This window comes from Herpailurus yagouaroundi, unplaced genomic scaffold, assembly GCF_014898765.1.
Source record: "Herpailurus yagouaroundi ecotype Mexico unplaced genomic scaffold, PumYag 205, whole genome shotgun sequence".
NCBI classification, from domain to species: Eukaryota; Metazoa; Chordata; class Mammalia; order Carnivora; family Felidae; genus Herpailurus; species Herpailurus yagouaroundi.
In genome coordinates, this window is record NW_024412436.1 from 8,300,399 (window position 1) to 8,320,583 (window position 20,185).

Genomic DNA, 20,185 nt, shown 5'->3' on the forward strand with positions numbered 1-20,185 from the left:
CTCGAACTCACGGACCGCGAGATCGTGACCTGGCTGAAGTCGGACGCCCAACCGACTGCGCCACCCAGGCGCCCCTTTACTGGGTTTTCTAGCAAGACACACTGTTTGTAACTTTGCTCTACAAAGGTCATAAACAGCAAGTCATAGATGAAGAAGTAGACATTTTCAACCTTCCTCATGATTTTCTTTAAAAACGATAAAAATACCATTTTTTGCCTTTACCAGATGGGCAAAGGTAAAGGATGCGATCCTATGCAATGATGGCAAGATTAGAGAAAACTAGTGTTACATCTGAACGATACAGACCCTTTGGAATACAATTTGTACTCTTTATCCAAATGCAAAATGCATTTCCCTCACCTAGAAATTTCATTTCTAGGAGTTTCAAGATATTCTCCTACATATGCCTAAGTGTATATGTTAGGATACTCACTGTAGACCTCCAAAGACCATAAATGTCCTTCAAATCAATGAAGGACAGACATACAATATTATATCTATAAAATGAATGCTATGTAGCCAAGGATCTACATAATTTAAGTTTACTTATTTAAGTAATCTCTACACCCAACGTGGGGCTTAAACTCACAAGCCCGAGGTCAAGAGCCACACACTCTATTGAATGAGCCAGCCAGGTGTCCCAGATGAACACATTTTAATTGGTAAAGATGTCCAGGAAAAAAAAAAAAACTGTTTAAGGCAGAAAAACAAGATGCAAATCCAGGTCTATAGGCTTCCATTTGTTAGAAAAAAGGTGACAGATATATAAATATACACACTACTTATACATATATATACAAATGTATACATATATACACACATGCAATATAAAATCATATTTTTGGAAGGATATACAAAAATGTGTTAGCCATGTTTGCCTCTGGGCCAGGAGACCCAGGGTCTGCACTGGGAGATGGTTTCATTGTAAGACTCTGCATTTGTATATTTTTATCATCTGTATGTATCAGGTTTTCAGCTGCATAAACAGTTCGCTGTTTGAAGAGGCAAAGATCCAATGGTATAACTTAGAAATATGGGTGCAATAAAATAAGCAATGTTGACTGAGGAAAATCTAAGATGAGCTTTGCTGAGGAACCTTAAGGGACAAGATCTCCAACGTGTGGAGGTTTCTCCTTTTCAGTCAAACAAGCTACACATTTTAGTTAAAACCCTACGGACTATGTACTATTATGGCCACCACCGTTTTACAGGTGAAGCAGGCAGGTTAAACCATCGAGCTGGTAGAGCAGGTGGCCACGCTGAGACACACACACGTCTCTGGGACACCAAGCTGGAAGCATTGCTTGGGCGTCACACAGACACTGCACATTGACCTCCACCACCTGACGAGGGCCAGGGCTCTGAAACTTCCCCATGGCTTGACATGGCTTCAGCAAATGACAATTTCAATTTCTGTAAAAGCAGAAACTCACAAGGTTGCGGTTTATATCCAAAATGACAGGGCACCTGAGTGGCTCAGTCAGTTGATCATCTGACTCTTGATTTCGGCTCAGTCATGATTCCAGAGTCCTGTCACGTTCTGCGCTGAGCATGGATCCTGCTTAAGATTCTGTCTCTCTCTCCCTCTGCCACTTGCCCTGCTTGCATACTTTCTCTCTTTAAAAATTTTAAAACAAATGTTTTTAAATGTCATTTCTGGCCCCGGATGCTATCTGTCTTTGTGAGTATGACTCAAAATACAAGTGGATGACAGAACACCTCACTCAATGGGCACTCTGCCATCTTGCACATGAGCAGTCCCTCACTCTTGCCTCATGGCAGCATGGAAGGGGGGTTGTCGGTTCTAAAATGAGAATGCTGAGGTGACTAGTTTCCTTGAGGAAGCTTCCATGAGGTGACCAGCTCTGTTGAAGGCAGGAACGGGGTGATTCCAGGTCTTCTGCGCCTAAGTTCAGGGCTCCAGACACATCACCACATCAAATGTGAGTCAAATCTAAAAACCAACTTCAGACTTGCGATCTGATTGCAGAAGCTTTCACTGCTCAAAGTTGTCTCTTCCAGACTCACTGTTCTAAGTCTCTCCTCTGAAACATGACCCTGTTCTTAAATGCTACATTCCCGACCTGCAAGCTGTCCTCAATACCAAAAGTTACAAGACTTTGGAAGCTGAGTTCCAGTGAATTCTGTAACAGATTTTCCTGGCAATTTCTTTAATTGAAAGTTCTGATTACCACGTTATTCTAATTACAGGTCTATAACCAAATACATGAATATCCACCAAGCATACCCACGTAGGTTTTCTTTTTATTTTTCTCCCCACACCCTCAGTCAATGTTTCTCTCACTTCAGATAAGGATTAAGCTCTCCTTGGTCACTTGGACAGGCTTTTCCTGCACAGGCAGCTGTGTTTTCTGTCCCCAAAGCTATTCATGATTATCAATTATGGCTGTGCCTACAAGGGTTCAGTGAACTTTTTGAAAAATATATCCCACATTCAAATTATCTTTTTGGAGAACAAACGTGGCAACAGGAAATGTCAACATCGTTAATCATATATTAAGCTTCATTATAATTAAAACTTTGAAATAATTAGCTTTGCTGCTTCCCAAAGTGGTAATTATAGACATCAGCAAGTATCACACTCTCTCAAATATCTTCCTTTAAACATTAGATGTTAAAGATAAAAGATTATTTTAAAAACAATCTTTGAGATTTTATGTGTTGGAATATAAATGGCACTTTCATGGTCCTGGGCTATCAGATCTCTCGTGATTCAGGAAATTTGAATTTTACTTGACCCAATGGTGAAACCAAGATGTTGGTATACGCTGTTTCATATGAGAGTAGAGTTCAGAAGAACAAAAATATCTGAATTTAGAAGTCTGAGAACTTCTGTTTTCCTTCATTTAAAACCAAGAATTTGCCTTCCATTCCCATTTTTTTAAATTTTTTTATTTATTCCCATTTTTTTTTTTTTTTATTTTAGAGCAAGCAAGTGGCAGACAGAGGAAGATCCCAGTGTCCTGGGATCATGACCTGAGACAAAATCAAAAGTTGACATGTAACTGACTGAGCTACCCAGAGGCCCCCCTCCATTCCCAATCATTAAAAGTTGTTTATTTGATGCCAGTTAGAAAAAAAAAATTATGTGTCAGATTATTCTATTTAATTTTAGCAATTCCCCGGATTTCTTCTAACTCATTTCCATGTGATGGCCTTTAAGTATACAATCGATAAACTTCCATGCTTCCTGTCATAATGCTTAGTTATTCCCCCAAAGCAAATTCCACCATGGAGAGTAATAAATTAATCTAGATAATACATACGATCTCAATGAGTGGTCCACTCCTATGATTTATACTTGTGTTTACACAAAATCACTGCCCATTAGAAAAGAGGAACCGCTCAGTCCTAATGTGTGAGCCACTGAAGAAGATGCAAAAGAGAAAAACTGATGGGATCTTGGGCTCCCAGGGAGTTCTGACCTAGTGGAGTAGACAATAGAGAGACAGAAGTGCTGAGAACATCAATAGAAGGCCCAAGCTGCAGGAGTTCTACTAGGTGGATGCCATCTTGTCGATGCAATAATCTCCGATCAGAGACTCAGGAGAAGGCCAGGGCTCCAGGAAAGACAGAGGAGTGCAAAACTGGAAGGAGGCAAGATGGGGCCGACCAGAAATGGGTGACATGCTCAGTTCAGTTTAAGAGAGTGTGCTACACACAGTACCACCTCCTCTCCTTCCTCAGAACCTGCGTGATTTGATAAGAAATGGATACCGGCACTATAAAAGGAAGAACACATCAAGAAAATTATACAGGAACTAGGTTCGTTGTGTGCTCAAACGGAGAAACTGGGGAAGGATGTAAAACAAAAGCTTTAGAGCGAGTTTCTGCTTCTATTCTATCTTTCATCATTTTTGTTGGGTTGGTACATTGGAAATCTATTTGTAGGACCAGGTGCTCTAGGCTTTTAAGTTCTTTGATGTTCCCTTCAGATGCAGATGTAGATTAAAGTTTTTCTTCCTCTTTAGGCAGTCAGAAAAGTGCTCGGATACCAAAGACTGAAGCCAAAAACCAAATGGAATCTTCTAAAATTGGGAGAAATTTAGGGAGAAACTCTAATTTAAAAACATAGTTGGGTTTGTCAATATAAAGCAGGCTGATTCAAAGTTAATGTACATAAATGGAAAAACTTGTAGTTTAAGAAAAGAATGGAAAATGGATTATAAGCTCTTCCTTACTTTGGAGCAAAGTACAAAGAAAGTTTAAAGAGGCTATGAACATTGGCATGAACTCGTGTTCCTTCATAAAAGGAGTTAACAGCCAATTTTCTGAGCATTTATTGTATGACAAATGCTACTGTATGAAAGGCACTTGCATTAATATATTTCATCCTTCCAGAAGTCTTTCAAGTAAGACAAAATGATTATCTTTATTACACTGATAAAAACAAGTGGTACAGTAAAATCAAGAAACTTGCTCAAGATTGCAAATCTCCTAAGTGGTACAGCCATACTGAAACCCAGATAACCTGGCCCCACAGTCCCTGTTCTGATGTCTATAAAAGGAAGGGAAAGAAGGAGTGAGGGACATTGCTCAGTCACAAAAGTAATTTAAAGCACCTTTCCTCTGGTATCATTTTATCTACCACCAACACACTTGTGGGACAATCTAATGACACCCTAGAACTTAGATTCTGTTTTTAAAAAAATTTTTTTAGGGGCGCCTGGGTGGCGCAGTCGGTTAAGCATCCGACTTCAGCCAGGTCACGATCTCGCGGTCCGTGAGTTCGAGCCCCGCGTCAGGCTCTGGGCTGATGGCTCGGAGCCTGGAGCCTGTTTCCGATTCTGTGTCTCCCTCTCTCTCTGCCCCTCCCCCGTTCATGCTCTGTCTCTCTCTGTCCCAAAAAATAAATAAAAAAACGTTGAAAAAAAAATTTAAAAAAAAATAATAAAAATTTTTTTTTAATGTTTATTTATATTTGAGAGAAAGGGGGAGGTGGTGGGAGGGAGAGAGACAGACAGTGTGTGGGACTGCAAGGGAGGGGCAGAGAGAGATGGAGACAGAATCTGAAGCAGGCTCCAGGCTCTGATCTGTCAGCACAGAGCCTGATGTGGGGCTTGAACTCACAAGCCGTGGGATCATGACCTGAGCTGAAGTTGGACACTCAACCGACTGAGCCACCCAGGCACCGCTAGATTCTGGTTTTTAAAAGAATTCTTCACAAAAAAGGAACCAGAGCTCATTGGAGAGTAAATAATACCATATCCCAGAGCAAGAAAATTCAAAATGGGGCCAGAAAGCAAAGCTGCCCTCAGAGATATCTGGAATAGTGTCAAAAAGGAGAAAATATAGCTTCCACTGGCCAAGTATTGACAGTTTGGGAATTAAAGGGAAAACAATGATTAAAGTCCACTGGAGCAAGTTTGAGTCTGTAAAGATAGCTGGAAGGTCATGATACTCAAAAGAGAAAGGACAAAACACAAGGAAGTGATTGTCAATGCACAAAAGTTTCTCAATACTGTTTTCTAGAAATGTTATATATTGATGGACTAAATTATGGATGTCCTACACTAGAGCTGCGACTGGGTTATTAATATAGATATGTGTAGAGATATTGTTTATTATTTTAAGTAAGAAAATAGTGGATTAGAGGAACAAAGTCGTAAAACAAAGTATAAGAAAATATAAAACAGAAAAGTCAGGTTTTCAATAGAGAAAATTGAAAAATTTAGAAAGCAGATGTGAAAAATGCACATGTAGAGGGCTCGTATATTACCAAGTGAGTCTGGCTTTTGCTATACTTCCTGTGGTGGTCTAAGCCACTCTTTAATGGTGAACCATTCTGGTAATTTACACATTGGTTACCCAGGCTTCGCTATTTCATGGGCCCCATTCTGTGCAGACTCAAGTCCTTTCACTAGGATTAAAGAAAATCCCCAGGTTCAGGAACAGTAGGAATCATAGATGTAGATTTTGTTGGTCTAATCCCTCATGCTTCAGGCCAAGTAGGCAAAAGCTCAAATGGATATGCAGATTTGGAGGCAAGAGTAAGCCCCACTGGGACAGTGGCCACACAGACATGTGGCTGATTCAGGAGGATGAGGGACAAGCGTGAGGAGATCCAGGAGCAAGTGTCAATCAACATGATTAGAAGACAATGATAACCCACCCCAATTTTATGTTTATTCAGTTAATGATAGTTTACAGAAATTAGCTGCCAAGTTATTATAGGAATTGGGCCTGGGGTGGAGAAGGAGGAGGATGTGGACTGTTTCTCTGTGCATTTATCAGGGAGATGTAATTAAGAAAAGTCCTTCTAGTAAATGTGTAATGGTGTCTCTACTGAGTGGGGAAGTAATGACCCACAGCAATGGATGAGAGGTGAGAGAGACACAGCTGAAAAATACAAAATGGAGGCCTCTTACCTGAAAGGGTGGCCAGTGCACATGTGAGCAGGTGAACAGCACCTGGATGTAAGTTCCAGTGTCCCTACTGGTCCCTGGGGATGTGTTGTGTGGGAACCTGCACAGCGCACTTATCTCTTGCAAGAATGGTATAAAATTATAATTAGAGGCACCAGCAAATCATAAAAGAGCCAAGCCACAGGATGTATACAGTCTCAACTGGCAGGTGAAGCCATTCTTAACTATGCAGTGATGCCCCTGAGCCCACTGAGATGCAGTTTTCCAGAAGAAACCAGAAAATCTGCCCTTCACCATCTGTAGTAGTCAAGTGACACAGAGGTCGATATTTATAGAGACTGAATCAGCAATTAAACACAAAGGAAAATGATGGAAAATACACTGAAATTTGGTACAAAGAGGCAAAGAAATGGGTCAAAGTCATTTACTGATGTCAGAGATCTTGTCTCCTGGCACAATTAAGGCCTTTTAAAAGACACTTGGGAAGATAAGAGCAGCTGCTATTTCAGATGCATGTGGAAAATTATGCCAGTCGGGAGCATCACTAACCTACTATTAGTACAATATTTTAGCAGCAAAGTAACAAAAAGGAGAAAATAAAACGAGATGTCAGAAAAAATATAAACAGGATATTTTTTATAGGGAGATACATTTTTTCAGAAAGACATAAAAGTTAGGGAAACATTGAGTGGGCAGTACGATTTCGAGTAGTAATCTATCAGAGGATAGAAAGGCATCTTGGCTACTTGGCTAGTTAGTAGAGATAAGATGAATTAAAGCAACACACAGATGCCCTTGAACAATGCAGGGGTTACAGGTGCCGAACTCTGTGCAGTCAAAACTCCACGTGTAACTTCTGGCCTCCCCCAAACATAACTACTCATAGCCTACTGTTGAGCAGAGGCCTCACTGATAAAATCAGCAGTCAATTAAGTAATACATACTGTATCCTTCCAATAAGGTAAGCTAGAGAGAAGAGAATGTTCTTAAGAAAATCATCAGGGAAAGAAGTACATTTACAGGACTGTATTGATCAAAAACAATCTGCATTATTAGTGGACCTGTGCAGTTCGAACCTGGATTATTCAAGGGTCAGCAGTGTGTAGGAAAGGCTGCAGTGGATGAGATCTTGGGGAGAGGCCATCACAACAGCAGGAAGGGAAGGCACCGGTGGGCTAGACTGCCATGTAGTCTTCCAACTTTCAGGACCAAGGAGAGCTACAAACACATGGGGAGTTTAATTACAAGGCAGCAAGATCTCAGCAAAGGTTGAAATGAGCAGGCAGCAAGCACTCTTCACAATAATGACACCAGAAGGAGAAAACATAAAGAGGAAACTGGAGGCCAGGGAGGTAAATGGTACCTGGAAAGTAAGCATCATGTGATCCTGTTTAGTGCCCCCCCCCCCGAGCTAGAGTCTAGGGAGCTCGGTGCCAAGATGAGAAGGAGGTCGGGAGACGAAGAGATACACTTTTGTGCAGAGGCACTAAGTTGAGATTGGCATACTACTGGGAGCTTTCTGCAGGAGGAGGTGTCCCCCACCATGTCTGCATCAGCACCACCATACGCAGTGGTACATCTCCAAACTATCCCTCCTCTCTCGCCAGGGGCACCCCTGTCTGGGGAAACCTGGGACTAAAGCACAGTGCAACTCCCTCTCCTCAACAGGCTGTAATAGGACTGGAGCTATGGCTGAGGCTTCTCTGAGGACAAGGATGGGTGGAATCAGGAGTCAACCGGCAGAAGGACTGGCAGGGTGGCTGAAGCAAGAGATCCAAGGAGGCAGGTGAAGACGTTAGGATTCTGCATCAAGCATCACGGACACACCAGCCATGGTCTAGCAGATGGAGAAGAAGAAAATTAAAACAAATGGGGCTGGTATGGAAAGAGATTCTAAGAACTGGGAGATTAAATATGCAAATGAACAATGGCAAGACCATGTATATAAAAACTAGACTCCACCCCACAAGCTGCAGCAGCCTGACCAAGACACCAACCTCTCACCTACAATAACCAGCCCAGGAAGCCAGCCAGCAGTAAGGCAGGCTCGTAGGAAGTCAGGCTCTTTCTAGTAACAATCCAAGACACCAAACAATAACTCCTGTAACCTTGTGCTCCAAATGGCTGGGACTTGATTAATAACTACCAGCTTCCCTAATTTTTGTCCCTACTTCCAACTCAGGCCCAAGCAGAAGTCTTGATTCTAGAAGCTGGCCAGCCTCCAGCTTCCCCTAGGCCAACACCCCCTACCAGGGCCCTAGCAGGGCACACCTAAAGGCTTCCCTTTTTCCACTAGAAAGCTCACCAGATCCTCTACCTGCCTTTGAGTCTCTGCCAAAACACGAGTGATGGTGGCTGACTGCTTTGCCATAACCAGCCCTGAATAAAGTCTCGATTCTCCTGCAGTTGTCTTCATTTCCTTCCCCAGAACCAAAGACTACACTTAGAATAAAGCAGATTCAGGAGAAGTGAGGATGTGGGAGGAATAGGAAGTTGGTGTGAAGAGAGAAGGGGGTTTTACCACCGTGGAAGGGAAGGAGAGGGGAGTATTTACATATTGCTTGTTATGAGTTTCCTGCTGCTTTCTTATGGGGTATGCAATTTACCAATAAAGCTTCGTGAGACAGATTTCTTTTAATCTACCACTTTTAAGAGAAACAATTCTAAAATATCCTTCATAACCCACCAGGAGGGAGTGGAGGCCAAGGCCTAGCGTCCCTTTTTTTTTTACCATGCCAGGCTATGCCCCAAGTCCTCTCTGTAGCAACAAAGCCACAACTGTCTCATTATTAACTGCATTGCAGCTCTCCTTCACTCCTGCCATGTGCTGTAAATGGGTATTGAATGAAATAATGAAACTAATTTCTTGTCCAAATTTACAGAGTTAGTAAGTGCTATAATGTAGATCTGAATCCAGATCTTTCTGATTTCAAAGTCTATGGCTGTTCACTGCATTAGGCTTACTTGGAAGTATAATGTGAAATGGACATTAGATTTATTGACTTGAGGTGGTAAAAACAGCAGGCTAGGGTCTTGGGAAGTTAATTCTCACACCATTCACAAAAATAAACTCAAAATGGATCAAGGACCTGAATGTGAGACAGGAAACCATCAAAACCCTAGAGGAGAAAGCAGGAAAAGACCTCTCTGACCTCAGCCGTAGCAATCTCTTACTCGACACATCCCCAAAGGCAAGGGAATTAAAAGCAAAAGTGAATTACTGGGACCTTATGAAGATAAAAAGCTTCTGCACAGCAAAGGAAACAACCAACAAAACTAAAAGGCAACCAACGGAATGGGAAAAGATATTTGCAAATGACATATCGGACAAAGGGCTAGTATCCAAAATCTATAAAGAGCTCACCAAACTCCACACCCGAAAAGCAAATAACCTAGTGAAGAAATGGGCAGAAAACATGAATAGACACTTCTCTAAAGAAGACATCCGGATGGCCAACAGGCACATGAAAAGATGTTCAGCGTCGCTCCTTATCAGGGAAATACAAATCAAAACCACACTCAGATATCACCTCACGCCAGTCAGAGTGGCCAAAATGAACAAATCAGGAGACTCTAGATGCTGGAGAGGATGTGGAGAAACGGGAACCCTCTTGCACTGTTGGTGGGAATGCAAATTGGTGCAGCCGCTCTGGAAAGCAGTGTGGAGGTTCCTCAGAAAATTAAAAATAGACCTACCCTATGACCCAGCAATAGCACTGCTAGGAATTTATCCAAGGGACACAGGAGTACTGATGCATAGGGGCACTTTTACCCCAATGTTCATAGCAGCACTCTCAACAATAGCCAAATCATGGAAAGAGCCTAAATGTCCATCAACTGATGAATGGATAAAGAAATTGTGGTTTATATACACTATGGAATACTACGTGGCAATGAGAAAAAATGAAATATGGCCTTTTGTAGCAACGTGGATGGAACTGGAGAGTGTGATGCTAAGTGAAATAAGCCATACAGAGAAAGACAGATACCATATGGTTTCACTCTTATGTGGATCCTGAGAAACTCAACAGGAACCCATGGGGGAGGGGAAGGAAAAAAAAAAAAAAAAAGAGGTTAGAGTGGGAGAGAGCCAAAGCATAAGAGACTGTTGAGAACTGAGAGCAAACTGAGGGTTGATGGGGGGTGGGAGGGAGGAGAGGGTGGGTGATGGGTATTGAGGAGGGCACCTTTTGGGATGAGCACTGGGTGTTGTATGGAAACCAATTTGACAATAAATTTCATATATAAAAAAAATAAATAAATAAATAAATAAAAAAATAAAAAAAAATAATTTTAGTTAGGAAGTACAATGGCGAGAGATGGAACTGATGGTTGGGAGGTTGTTAGGCATGGACGAGAGAAGGTGGAAAATGCCAGAATTAGCAGGTGATGTTACCTCTGGATAAGGAGGGAGCAGATTATGTGAGAAAGTTCCATCATGTTAAAATGAGAACTACCGAGAACGGACAGTGGGGCCATGGGTTGTCTGGAGACTGGGACATACCAGAAGCACCTACTGAATGGCTAAGAATGCAGGAGAAGCACAAACAGGGGCCAAGGCTGCAGAAGAGAGGGAGATTGGAGGGGCTGCATGTTCTAGAAAACCTGGCTCCAGGAGGTGGAACCCGGTAACCAGCCAGTGATTCCACTACCAAGGGGAAAGGCAGCCAGGAATGGTGGGTAATTGGAAGAACATGTTCCAGACTGAGGGTGAAGCAGCGTTGAGTCATTAGGATTTAATTATTGACTTAAATGGAAGCAGTCAGCAGACCCAAATTCCAGCTGTCTGAGTTTAAAGTAAAAACTGGATCAAAGTATAGCTTCTCACAAGTGAAAAGAGGAATAGTTGTAAGGCTCCCTCGTTTTTTTGTTGAAAATCACAAATACCTGGTAACGTGTGTTGAAAGGTCCTGCATATTTGGTCTCACAGAAGTTGGTATAGTTTGACCTTTATAAAATTGCTTTCTGGGTGCTGGGGTTGGCCATGTGAAGTACCCAGCACACTTTATCACCAAGTGAGGTGAGAGGGGTCAGAGTCAATCCACGGACTAAGATGAGTCACTGGCCCCTCATCCACGGATGTTTCTATCTGTCGCATAATGGGGTTCTCAGAAGGTACTGATGCAGGAGTATTCAGGAGGAAGACGGTGACAATCTACTCTCATTCTATCACTTCAATTATAATCCCAACACAATTTTTCTCCCAAATAAAGTCTGGGAAGTAAATATATTTAGGAGCCCCTTCCCAACAAGTTAGAATAAATCCAAAATGTATGCTCATTTCTCTTTTGTATCCTTTGTTCTGTATAGAATATTGCTGTCTGGCAACTAGACTGTAATGTACCATGGGTTAAAAAAAAAAAAAAAAAAACTTCAATTGTCTTATCCAGACGCTTTTTGTGTCTTACGTTCAACCCTCAAGGAAAAATATCCAAGATAAAAACTCAAGTACACATTACCAAGTTGCTGTTGATCTTAAGCCAGAAAAGAGGGGCACTTAGACTAATGCTTGCCACAGGGAAAAATTACAATTAAAATTCATTTATAACCTCTAGTTTATACTAACTATTGTAGTTGTGTGCCCTAACTTCAGCTCTGCAGTAACATGTAATAAAAATAGACTCCTTATCTATCTCCCCACCACCTTGACACTTTCCTACACCCTCTCCATGACCTAAAATTTAAAAAGTAACAGCTTACAAACAGTTGGATGAGATTTATGGGGATAAAAACCATGCTCTGAAGGCTCTGCCGGTCAGGGATGACCCCAAAGAAATGTTATTTAAGGTAACTGAAGAGACATAATACATACATAGAGACAGATTGAGGAGATGTCTGTCTTCTTATAGGACACTCTGATTTATTTAATCCCAAAGTTTAAGTTGGAATTTTTCCTGAGATGGGTGCTTTTTTACCTTCCATTTGACGTGACAGCTAGCATGGTGCCCTTTGTCCATTTGGGGCACTCATTTTTTCCAGGCTGATCACGAAACAAACCAAAACCTCATAGAGAGGGGTCTCCAGAAATGCAGACTGTACAAAATTTCACCTTGTCAACCATCCCTCCCTACAGAGTATGTCCAAACTGTATAGAACTGAAATTGAATGAAATCATGGTTCATGTTCATTCCCTTGGTCTAAAAAGTACGAGCATCGGCTGGACAGACTCCTGCCTCAGCTTCAGCCCAAGGGGATGATGGATGATCACATGCGTTTCTAATTTTCTCTCCACTGTCTAGGGTTCTCTTTGGCTTTCCTGCCCACCCCCTAAAAGAGAAGTTTTGTTTGTTACCTCTTACCGACATTTATTTTGACAATTTTTTTCTGAGAGACCATCCTCATCCTCTCCCATGATGTCCACGGCAGAAAATATCAACGCGACAAGAATGGCAAAGCAGCATACCAGGGCGAAGATCACAATGCATTTCTGCTGGGACTGTCAAGAAAAAGAAGATAAAGAAAAGTGAGAAGCAGCTTTCACTTAGAAAAGTCGGGAACTGATGGCTTTTCAAAATCCTTTGGGAAACCATTACTTCCGTCACTGCCAGCGGAGGGCTGCCCTCCAAGTGAAATCTTGATGTTCATTCCCGAACACAGCCTTCAAGCCCCACTAAGTACCTTAGAACAGCTAAAGAATTCAAGTGCTGTATCGAGACTTCTGAACAAGTTCTCTCTTCCCCTTTCTGATCAAAAGCAGTCCAGGAGATCCGGAGACCTTCTACAAGATCTTCTACAGAGAGCACTACAAGGCCCATTAGCGCAAATTAAAAATGAAACACAGGGTGGTTCGATAATTACTCCCCGTCTCCTGTTACTACCAGCACCTTCCAAACTCTGTGCAGAGTGCCCTCAAACCTTGTATCCCCTTGTGTTCCCAACCTCCTCTTGCTCTAAGACCTTTATTATGATGGCTTCAGGACAGATGCCCCTGGCAGGCCAGGATGAGTTCTGCAGCTTGATCAGAAATGAGATCTATCAGATGCCAGCCTTTGCGTCATTTAACTGACATAGTTCATTTCAAAATACTGAACGCAATCATAACCAACATTCACACTCTTGATACAATTTTCACTTAGAAACAGAAGCTGAAGGTCCAGCCACTCAGGTCCTTATCTTTGGGCCAAGTGTTGTATTCTGAGACATCCCTGTCTCCAGGGGTTCATGGCCATAGGTGGCAGAAGACAGGGCCTCGGTCACTGGTCAGCAGCCATGGCCACCAGAACAAATAATTTTGCCTGGGCTCTATTTATTAAATAAATCTGGACGGGGAAGAGAAAGAACAATTTTTAAGTGTTCCCAAAGCTTTTAGGGATTATGTACAGGAGGGGAAAGAGTGATCGCTGGCCAGACAGCCAGGAATAACCCGGTTAGTGATGAGATACATATATGTGTGCAAACACGCACACACAACTTCAGAGCTCTGTTGAAACCAGCTGGCTTTGCCTCCCCTTCCATCTCCCTGACATTTATCCCTAGGGCCACACGGTCTCCAAAGAACCAAGACGCCTCCCCCCAAGCTCAGGGTCCAGAGTGTCCAGGGACAGCCTCTAATTACAGATTCTAGAGAAAGGTGTTGTTAAGGATGCAGATGCTTCTGTGACCAGGTGCTATCAGCTCAGATGGTTGTTTCCTTAAGGAGTCTTTGTGTTCTGCTTTCCCTCAGGTCTCCCCTTCCAAGAGAAGCTTGTTGCAAATCCCTTCCTGCCTGTCACTGTGTGCTTCTCTTACTCCCTGCTGAGGGAGGAAAGTGAGGGAAACCCCAAGGGAGACACAACCATTGTTCTTTTCCTCTAGGTTACCCTGATATCTTTAAGACAGGGATATGTTTTATTCTTTCCATCCCAAGCAACCAGCACAGGGCTCAGCAAATGGAAGGTGCCCAAGAAATAATTACCACATAAACAAAGTGAATGGATGAAATGAAAGTTACAAGGGCATACATCTGAAGATGCAGAACCAATTAGTTTGGTTCCATATTTTGATGATGTGAATCTGGCAACCTATCCTTTTCCACTCTCTGCTTGGGTTGGATGCAAATAGCTGGGCTGCATTTACTGACTATATAAAAGTCTGCAGGGGCACCTGGGTGGCTCAGTTGGTCAAGCATCTGACTCTTGATTTCGGCTCGGGTCATGATCTCACAGTGGTGAGACTGAGCCCAATGTCGGGCTCCTCAACCAACACAGACACCCCAATTTTATTTATTTTAATGATATTTATTAGTTGTATAACCAGAAAATGTTTGCTGTTAACTATTAATTATTTTCAAAATATCATATAAAAAATAAATAAATCACACCCAGTCCCACTCAGACAAAATCGCCATTATCATTTTGGTCTTCTTCTTTCCTGTGTACTACATATACCAATCTACCAATCTGAAAATACTGGTATTTTCTACATATAGTTTTGCATTCTGCTCTTTGCACTTGATCATGCTTGAACATCATTAAATATTCGTTTAAAGTATGGTTTTAAACTGCTGCATAACACTCATTGCATGAATAGGTCATTGTCCCCTTTACTCCAAGAAATGTTTTTTTTTCTTTTTCCTTTCTTTTTTTTTTTTTTAATGTAATTTATTGTCAACTTAGCTACGTACAGTGTATACAGTGTGCTCTTGGCTTTGGGAGTAGATTCCCATGATTCATTGCTTACATACAACACCCAGTGCTTATCCCAACAAGTGCCCTCCTTAATGCCTATCACCCATTTCCCACTTCCCTGCCCCCCATCAACCCTCAGTTTGTTCTTTGTGGGGTTTTTTTGCACAATTAGCACTTATTTCATTATGGGTTTATATGTCTTTCACCAGTCTATAAGATTGTTGAAGTCAGAGACGTGTCTTTATCCACCCTCCCCCCCCACAGTAGTCTTCTTTTTTAAATTTAATTTAATTTTTTAATTTACATCCAAGTTAGTTAGCATATAGTGCAACAATGATTTCAGGAGTAAATTCCTTAATGCCTCTTACCCATTTAGCCCATTCCCCCCTCCCACTACCCCTCCAATAACCCTCTGTTTTTTCTCCATATTTAAGAGTCTCTTATGTTTTGTCCCCCTCCCTGTTTTTATATTATTTTTGCTTCCCTTCCCTTGTGTTCATCCGTTCTGTGTCTTAAAGTCCTCATATGAATGAAGTCATATGACATTTGTCTTTCTCTGACTAATTTCACTTAGCGTAATACCCTTTAGTTCCATCCACGTAGTTGCAAATGGCAAGATTTCATTATTTTTAATTGCCAAGTAATACTCCATTGCATATATACCACATCTTCTTTATCCATTCATCCATCAATGGACATTGTGGCTCTTTCCATACTTTGGCTATTGTTGATAATGCTGCTATAAACATTGGGGGGCATGTGCCCTTTCTAAACAGCATACCCATATCCCTTGGATAAATACCTAGTAGTGCGATTGCTGGGTCATAGGGTAGTTCTACTTATAATTTTTTGAGGAACGTCCATACTGTTTTCCAGACTGGCTGTACCAATTTGCATTCCCAATAGAAACTTTTTTTTAAGCCACTCATTTTACAACACAAAAAATTATTTAAAATTTTTGTCATTTTATCCTATTTCCCTATAGATTATAAACAACAAACAAAAAGCTTTTAGAGGGGTTTAAAGCAATGCAGTGATAACACATTAGCCTAGAAGAGACTCTAACCTAGGACAATATAATTAAAAAAAATTTTTTTTAATGTTTACTTATTTTTGAGTGACAGAGAGAGCATGAGTGGGGAAAGGGCAGATAGAGAGGGAGACAGAATCCCGAGCAGGCTCCAGGCTCTGAGCTGTCCGCATAGAGCCTGATGCGGTTCTTGAACTCATGAATTGTGAGATCATGACCTGAGCAGAAGTCAGAAGCTTAACCGACTGAGCCACCCAGGCTCCCCTAGGCAATATAATTAAACATTATCTCAAAAAGAATCCTGAAGAGAACAGCATAAATATACCATGTCAGGTATATTAGTGGGTACTCAATGAATAAAGCTAGTGACATTAATATGAAATGATCCACCCACAACAATATTTATTTATTTCCCTTTATTCTAAATTTTATGATAAAATAGTCAATAAGAGCTCTAATTGGGGCGCTTGGGTGGCTCAATCAGTTAAGTGTCCAACTTCGGCTCAGGTCATGATCTCACAGTTTGTGAGTTTGAGCCCCACATCAGGCTCTGTGTAGATAGCTCAGAGCCTGGAACCTACTTCAGATTTTGTGTCTCAATCCTCTCTCTGCCCCTCCCTGACTTGTGCCCTCTGTCTGTCTCTCAAAAATAAATAAATGTAAAAAAAATTTTTTTTTAAAGAGCTCTAGTTGATTTGTGTGCTATTGGAAGCACTTTGATGTAATAACCTTCATAGATTTCTATTAACTTCTATTCATTTAATTCTGTATTATCATATTCTATTAATATGAACAATTGACCTGGCTATTTTCATTTAAATTTGTCAAAGAAGAGAAATTCAGACTCTGATATTCATGTTTAAATGTCTCCTTGAAAGAATGTACTATCACAATATAACTTCAGATAACTACTTTCTTTAGTCTCTTTTCTTTTCAACCTCATGAAAAGTGAAAGATTCTGTTCCAGTGACAGCACTAGAGCCTCACAAATGAGACCAAATTTCAGGTTACCAAGACATTTATTCAATTTCAAATACTTAACAGACTATTTCAGATCATTCAGGAATCAATTTGAAACACACTTTTTTGTTTTTGTTGAATAGAACCAAAGAATGCAAAGTTTTAAGGAGAACCCATTAGGATGATTACAATCTAAACTTCACTATTGAGCTCAACCAATTAAAAGAAAACAAAACTTGAAATGCTATTATCTAACATCAATCCGTACTTTTCACTGGAGTTTTTACTGAAAACAGTTTTGAAAAGAATTGCCTGCTTGGTCAAGAAATATATCTAATTATGCTAACACTGAAAATATTTAATTATCATATCCTTATCAAATACATTTTAATACAGAAAAAGAGATATATGACCTCTAAATGGGAAAGAGTATTAAATCTGAAACTTAGAAGTACTATATATCCAAACTTGGGGTTTTATACCATTGGATAAATTCTTAAAAAGAATTTGCACCCATGTACCTAAAGGCAAAATGTGAATTTGCAAAAATTAACCATAAATTAAAATTGTTCGTATTATCTTTCATTTATTTACCATGACAGTTTTTTTTAAACAAAATCATAGTGAAGTCTTAAAAATAGCTATTTTTATGTGTGCAGCTTTTAGTACCCACAGAGCTGCAAGTTAAATTATTCTCCTTGCGAGGGGCACCTAAGTGGCTCAGTCAGTTAAGCGGCTGACTCTTGATTTTGACTCAGGTCATGATCTCATAGTTCTTGAGATGGAGCACCACCCTGGGCTCTGCACTGATCATGGAGCCTGCTTGAGATTCTCTCTCTCCTTCTGCCCCTCCCCTGCTCATGTGCATATGTCTTTGTTCTCTCTCTCTCTCTCTCTTAATATACAGAAACAAAAAAAAAATATTCTCCACATGAAAGATTGAAATTATGACTCAAAGACATCGGGTTATTGAATTGTCCAATGTGACCCAACCAATTGGAGACAGTGCAGGGATTTAATTTAGGTGTCTAAATCTGAAGTCTCTAGATCTTTTTCCTTTTCTGGTTTTCTTTGCTTGACTTAATTTTCTACTTAATTTTAGCTATGATTATTTTATTATTTTTATTGTTGGTTTTTAGTTAACCAATCCCCACATGGCCCATTAATGTAGAAATGAATGTTGAACATTTGACTCCAAGCTGTGGAGACAGGGCATCCTTGGGCCTTTAGAACTCTCCTATGATTCTAAATGTGTTCCTGTCTTGAGTTCTCAGAGACATGTTCTCAGAAAAAAGAAGGTGACCTAGAAGAATCATAGTAATCTTAGCTGATGACATATCAATCTCCTGAATAATGGTCACATTCTAGAACCACAGTAGAAAACCTAGACTATAGATTGATTAAGGGATTTGCTTTGAAAATCAGAATTATCACTTCACTTTCCACATACACTTTGATGTACCTTGGGGTTCTGTTTTAGAACTTTTCTCTTCTTGTTCTGTATCCCCTCCCTAAGAGAGTCTAATTTACTCCCAAGTCTTCACTGGCTATCTATACACTGATAACTCCTAAGAGTATATCACCAGCTCAGAGTACTTGCTGAGTACCAGACCCAAACTGAATGAGTTTCCCTGTAGTAGTCTACCAATCTCTCTACACTAAGACAAAGTTGGGATTTTAGAAAGTTCAAGTTAGCTACATTTGACAGAACAGAGTAGTAGAGACAGGAGATCTTTATAGGGAGAGAACTGTGGAGATCTTTAGAAAGTCTCCCTGAGTCCAAAGTTAAGTATTGCTATAAGTATTTGTATATAAGGAATTTACCTAAGGCCTGGGAAAGAACCACCTGAACGAAGTAGATGAAATAATCCCTAACGAAATACACAGGGCCAGGAAGGGTTGGTGTTCTCACTAACCAGAATGGAAAAATCTCATAATACATGGGGCATCAAGTAATTAGGAGGATATTATATCTTGAAAATGGAAATGGGAAAAATTAGCCCTAGACTCAAGGCTGATCTCCCACCTAAAAAAGCATAAAAACAATCCTTAAAAACCCAACTGTTCACTAGGAACTATATCTAAGACAAAACCTTGAGAATATTTTTAAATATATCTTAATACCCACCAAACAGCAAAATCAAAATCACAATGCCTAGCATCCAGTAAAAAATGACCATAGATGCAAAGAAACAGAAAACCACACCCACAAATGAGGAGAAAATTCAGTCAAATAAATCAACTCAGAAAGGACACAGGTGATTAAATTAGTAGACACAGATATTAAAACAAATAGGATTACTATATTTCATATGTTCAAGAAAATAAGTATTTTAAAAAAGATAAAGAAAATATAACAAAAAGCACACATCAAAATTTCTGGGGATGGGAAATACACTGAATGGGTTAGAAGCAGATTAGACACAACATAAAAACAGTTTAATGAACTCTATGAAAACACAGAGAAAAAAACAAAAACTTGGCCAGTGTATGAGACAAGTCAAGAAGCCTAATATACATGTTCATGGAGTTTCCAAAAAAGAGGAAGGTACAAAAATATTTGAAAAAAATAATTGCCAAAAATTATTCCAATTTGTTGAAGATGTAATAGTCAAAGTCACTTCAGAATGATAAAGGGATAAATTCACCAAAAAGACATAACAATAATAAACCTTTATGCACCTAAGAAAAGAGTTTCAAAATGTATAAAGCAAAGGCTAATAGAATTGTAAGGAGAAATAAATAAATCCCCAGCTATTCAGTGACATCAAAACCCTTCTCTTATTAATGGACAGAATAAGTAGACAAGGAAGAATTTTAAACCAAATGAAAATAAAAATACAATAAATGAAAATGCATGAGATGCAGCAAAATAAATGTTTCAGGGAAATATGTAGCACTAAATGTATATTTAGAAAATAAATAAGGTCTTAAATGATCTAAAGACCTACCTTAATATAGAAAGAAAAAAAGACTAAGTTAAACTCAAAATAGGCAGAGGAATGAAGCAGAACTCGATGAAAAAGAAAACAGAAAAGCAATAAAAAAAAATCAATGAAACCAAAGTCTGGTTTTTTGAAAAGATCAATAAAGTTGGTACACTCTAGCTACACATATAAGAAAAAAGAAAAGACACAAACTGCAAATATCTCTATGAGAGACAGTCATCACTACAGATAATACTGAAAACAAAAGGCTAATAA

The 20,185-nt window shown here is 40.1% G+C and overlaps 1 protein-coding gene and 1 long non-coding RNA gene across 5 annotated transcripts in view; one reads left to right on the plus strand and one right to left on the minus strand.

Moving 5' to 3' along the window:
• The window catches only part of LOC121015108 (uncharacterized), a 14,998-nt gene extending 2,207 nt beyond the window's left edge, over positions 1-12,791 (plus strand). The window contains exon 2 of the long non-coding RNA XR_005783624.1: positions 12,626-12,791. This is a non-coding gene — a long non-coding RNA (uncharacterized LOC121015108). The remainder of the gene's footprint in view (positions 1-12,625) is intronic.
• PLD5 (phospholipase D family member 5) overlaps positions 1-20,185 on the minus strand; it is a 434,076-nt gene that overhangs the window by 249,143 nt on the left and 164,748 nt on the right. For 3 of the 4 annotated variants that reach the window (XM_040451812.1, XM_040451814.1, XM_040451813.1), the window contains exon 2: positions 12,686-12,822. In XM_040451812.1, the coding sequence (XP_040307746.1) occupies positions 12,686-12,822 (137 nt within the window). Of the gene's footprint in view, positions 1-12,678; positions 12,823-20,185 lie in introns of those variants that run through there. The other variant, XM_040451815.1, reaches the window with a different exon arrangement.